Source organism: Limulus polyphemus, unplaced genomic scaffold, assembly GCF_000517525.1.
Source record: "Limulus polyphemus unplaced genomic scaffold, Limulus_polyphemus-2.1.2 Scaffold3501, whole genome shotgun sequence".
Lineage (NCBI taxonomy): Eukaryota > Metazoa > Arthropoda > Merostomata > Xiphosura > Limulidae > Limulus > Limulus polyphemus.
In genome coordinates, this window is record NW_013669111.1 from 39,714 (window position 1) to 44,827 (window position 5,114).

The window sequence follows — 5,114 nt, forward strand, 5'->3', positions numbered from 1 at the left end:
TGCGGATTCGAACCGGCGACTCTCATATTGCGTGTCAAAGTGAGGATAAATATTTTAAATTTTAAGTAACTCAGTTTTTGGAGTCTTAACTTTCTTGTTTCAATACTTTTTGTAACATTAAAAATTTCTATGTTACACTAGCTAGCTAAGTTATGTATATATCGATCCCTACTTGTCTTTATAATATTTAAATCTTTTTATTATAGTTGTAACATTAAATTTATGTTTTAAAGTAACTATGAAATTTAAAAGTTGTTGAATTCCATCCGGGACAATTAAAATAAGTATACGAGCGCTAAACTCATAATCTCGCGATTCGAATGGACCCCATTGAGGGTAAGGGCACGGATAACTTAAAGTGTGTGAGGCAACAAAGGACGCAAAGATCATAGATGTTAATATGTATGCAATTACTGCAGGCTCTCGCTCTTCCGGAAGTTGCATGCACTTGGTGAATTTTGTATGTCGTTGGAATGCGTTCCAGCCCATATCCACTGCTGTCTAAATCATAGTGGATGAGTAACCCTAGGTCATAGAGAGTGGTAGTACTAGGCTACGAGAATACAGTATAGGGCAGGGATGGCGAACCAATGGCACACGAGAAAAATTTCTTGGCACGCGGAATTCACTGCTGTCCCAAGTTTTTTTTTTACCCGACCAATAGATATATATATCTGAAAACGTAGAGATTGTATATGTCTATAATTAATTATATAATGTAATGATTATATATGAAGTATTTATAATACATAAAATTAATAATAGTAACTAATTTTGCGGTTCAAAATTTCCATGGGCACGCGAAAGGATATTTTCGAAAATTATCGACAATTTGATGCACACGCTCTCAAAAAAGGTTCGCCAGCCCTGATACAGGGGCTCTTGTATGTACAAGCACTATTTTAAACATGGTTGCCGACTTTTAGGGATCTGTTTGGGTAAGACTTTTCTTTTAGGAGGGGGGGGGGTCTGGAGGCATGTATTTCATCCTTTTTATTAAATGAAGAAAAATGGTGCCTTCTGGTGCAAAGTTTCCGGATTAATCCAGCGGGTCAACCAACCACAATGCATTAGAGAAAAGGTGAGATTGTTTTATTTATTTTTATATACAATGATTGTGAGCATGAGAATAGGCCCAGATGCGTGAGTGTTGGTAACTCTGTACCAATTATCTCTCTTGAGTGGGCTCTAGACGTTTCCCCAGTATGAATACGTAGGCCTAGAGCCGCAACTGGTCATAGAATTCCGTATTTTAAACAACACACCTATAAATTCATTCCTCGTGCATTACTTTTGGATGAAAGATACAGAGATGCGAATTTACATGATTAACCTTTTGTAATTTTGATTTTCTACCTTATCTTTATCATACAAGTTACAATTTCTGAATTATTTTTTTATGTAATGATGTAACAATGTAGACCATCATGTAGATAAATGTTTTAAGTGATAATAAAATTTAGGAATAACACATCATTATCATTCCAGGTTAACAGCATAACATTTTTTTATTATTGCAGACTTGAGTTCATTCATTAGATGCTTTCATTAATGACAGTGACATATTATAGTCTGACGGCGAAGGTCACAGGTTCAAATCTCCATCACCAAGTATGTTTGCCATTTTAGCTGTGTGGGCATTATAATGTAATGGTCAATCCCACTATTCATTGGTAAAAGAGTAGCCCAAGAGTTGGTGTTGGGTGATGTTAACTAGCTACTGTCCTTCTAGTCTGTAACTGTTAAATTATGGTAGGGTAGCCCAGAAAGCCCATGAGTAGCTTTGCGCAAACTTTAAAACAAACAATCTTTAATAGTAGTAAGTGTATATTGTGAAGTTAAGCTAGAAATATTATTTTAGTGATGTAAAATAGTGTATAATTATAAACTCTAAGAACCACGCTACGTGGGTACCACATCTAGTACCGATGAAGCCTTTTTCCCAAATACCGAGGCTCATCATCTGGCTGGGATATGACACTGACAGCTCATCATCTGGCTGGAATATGACACTGACAGACATACGGTAGTGTTCTAGATGTCAGACAAATAGTGCCGTTTAACAGTAATTTACTAGAACTTGGCAAATGTCAAGATTTTTTAAAGGATTTATAGTTGTTGCAGTTAAACATCTAGAGAGCTGTATTTGTGTATGGAAGCACATTACAGAAGGAGACTTGTATATATATAAGATACAATGATATAATTAGTAGTGTGTGGTAAAGTATTTATTGGACAAACTGTACGATCTCTTAAAACTGAACGAAAAGAACACCAAAGCCACTTGCGTAGAAGAAATTTTGAAAAATCCGCCTTAACATGTCATCAATTTGAAACTGATCATTGGATTATTTGGGGGGAAAAAATGATCCTCTTACACCAACCAAAACATGAAATATTCTTGAAAGAATTTAAATTATGAAAATGTGTTTTATCTTTTAAACCGAGACAATGGCCTTAGTAACATTAACAAAATAAGCCCAAATTTATTCAGTTAGCTCTGACCTTCCTTTCGGTAACAACTGTGTAACAATATTTGTTGTCACATGATAACATCCTGTTGTTACAACCTGTTACCCACAACCCCTTGATACATTTTGTTCTGTATATAAACCTCTTTGTTTGGATTAGTATATATATATATATATATACACAAGTCTAGAGAATTGAGCCCTGTATACTCTCAAGCTAACTTGTTAACACTACGCTCGCTGCAAGGAGATGCCATCTTCGTATGATAACAAGGTGTGGTTTATAAAGATATCCAGCCTCATGTGTCCAAGTCAACATGCCAGCTCTTCTGTAGGGTACAAGCACAAACAAAAATTGATGCTAAACCATTCAAAGATATACCAGTTAAAATAATATATCAGCGGGTGCCTCTCCCATAGATTTGTGCCTTTAGGTTTCTCAAATAAATCATTGTCCATCTATGATGTATGGATTATGAACAGCGTGTAGGGAGGAGTAGACAGTATTGACCTCAGTGACTAGTGTAAAATACTCATGTTATGGGTCTGCTGGTGCAGAGAAACAGTCCGCAACCAGGACCATCAAGTAAAATGTAATTAGTGTGGAATCATCCTTCTATGATTGCCACAGACCATGAATACCTTTCTGCATATGTGCCTACTTTGTGAGCAGAAGCTGTTAACATAAAATCATTAAACATTAAGAAAAGCTGTTTTTTTTTGTTTTTTTTCCCATTAAAACTGTAGAAACCTTGAAATTATGCATGAAATGTTTCTATACATATATTTAAAAAATAAGTTGATTTGGTTTGTGATATGAAAAAAAAAAACAGTAAAACTGCTCAGTGGTTTTTGCATAATAGCAAAACAAGTGTAAGAAGACTGTTACAGATGGATTTAAAAAATCGTATAATCCATATCAGAATAATTGAACATCAGTTTCAAAGTAACCGTTGAAGTGTTAACATTGAAACTTAACTTCGACCTGATAAATCTGTGGCTAACATTTTTCCTCTGTTTTGTTATTTTCCATGTTTTGTATGTACTTCCTTTTATAAATATACTGCACAACAATGTTGGGAAGTGTTTTTCTTTTAAGTGATTTGTTTATTGATGTCAATAGAATTTGAACCAAATTTTACAACTAGATTAAATTGTTCTTTCATTCAAATATGAAAAAAATATAATAATAATAATAATTACTAGAATAACACTTCTATCAAGTCAGTCTTCAAACATTAAATAATAATAATTACTAGAATAACACTTCTATCAAGTCAGTCTTCAAACATTAAATAATAATTTCTAGAATAACACTTCTATCAAGTCAGTCTTCAAACAATAAATAATAATAATTACTAGAATAACACTTCTATCAAGTCAGTATTATTATAACAGTGTCGTTGCCTCTGTGCAGGTATAATGTCAATACTTACCGAAACCCATCAGAATCAGTTTTAAATAAGTAGCTTAAGATTTGAGGGTGGATGTTGTTTAAGAGTTTTCTAGTCAATTTAAAAATTAAAACATAGTAAGAAAACATTTTCAAAGAAAGGTTAAAATGTCTGTGGAATTTTATGACTAAACAATTAGTTTTATTTTACTATAGCTACTGAAGTACGAGCTTCTGAACAATCAAAGGGTGGTATGAAGTACGAGTTGGTGCTCGCTGATCCATCAGATGTGGCTCCTCCTCGTTTTGCTTCCACCCCACCTAAATCTAACATCTCTGTAGAAGACATAGAAAACAAGTTAAGGGCTGCAGAGGAAAGGAGACAAGTTAGTGTTTCATAGTATTGGTCGGGATTATAATTGACATTTTAAACTGTCTGTAAAGAAACTGTTAAATAACATTATAACTTCTGTAAGAGCGTAATGTTTGATGTGCTTGTCATTTTATTTTTAAACCGTCACTGATCATTAATTTGAACCATTAACTGGCAAGCCCAGAAAATATCTTTGATGATAAAACTAGTATTAGAAAAAAAACTATCTGCGAAGGCATTAAAGAAACAAGTCTGTAAGCTTTATTTCACTTAACTTGCAAGTAGAAACTTTGAATTAATGCTAGGAATCATTAAAACTTTATTAAATGATAGTTTTTGTACATTACGGCATTTTAAAAATAATTAACTTGACATCGACTTGTGTAGTAAAGGTTCTTATCTTGCTATTATCAAATTCAGAGAAATGTGTTTGCAGATGGATGTTAAGCTACCTTTATATATGTCATTGAAAACATATGTATACTATATATATATGTATTTGTTTCTTTATAATAACTTTCATTTAGTGTCTAATATTAGAATTCTTAATTGTGAGAGGGATAATGATACTTATAAGAAAAAATAATAATTTTAATTTAGTATTTAGAAGCCCACAAGCTGAACCAATTGAATGAGAAGCGTTTCAGGGAACAAGAGGCTTTACTCAAGAAACGGGAATATAATGCTAACTTCGTACAATCTGCTAAGGAAAACCTTGAGCAAAAGATGGAGTCCAACAAAGAAAACAGAGAGGCATTCATAAAGTCTATTCAGGAGAAGTCTCGTGAGCAAGTAAGGATTTCTTTCTTGTAAATAGATGCTACAAAGTATGTTAAACTTTAAGCTGACACACTAATATTACAATTGTAAAAATTCG

The 5,114-nt window shown here is 33.3% G+C and overlaps 1 protein-coding gene across 1 annotated transcript in view; it reads left to right on the forward strand.

Annotated features, from left to right (window-relative positions):
- Positions 1-5,114, forward strand: part of LOC106469460 (stathmin-like) — a 20,556-nt gene that overhangs the window by 8,269 nt on the left and 7,173 nt on the right. The window contains exons 3-4 of the mRNA XM_022397998.1: positions 4,081-4,250; positions 4,838-5,029. Coding sequence (XP_022253706.1) covers positions 4,081-4,250; positions 4,838-5,029 — 362 coding nt within the window. The remainder of the gene's footprint in view (positions 1-4,080; positions 4,251-4,837; positions 5,030-5,114) is intronic.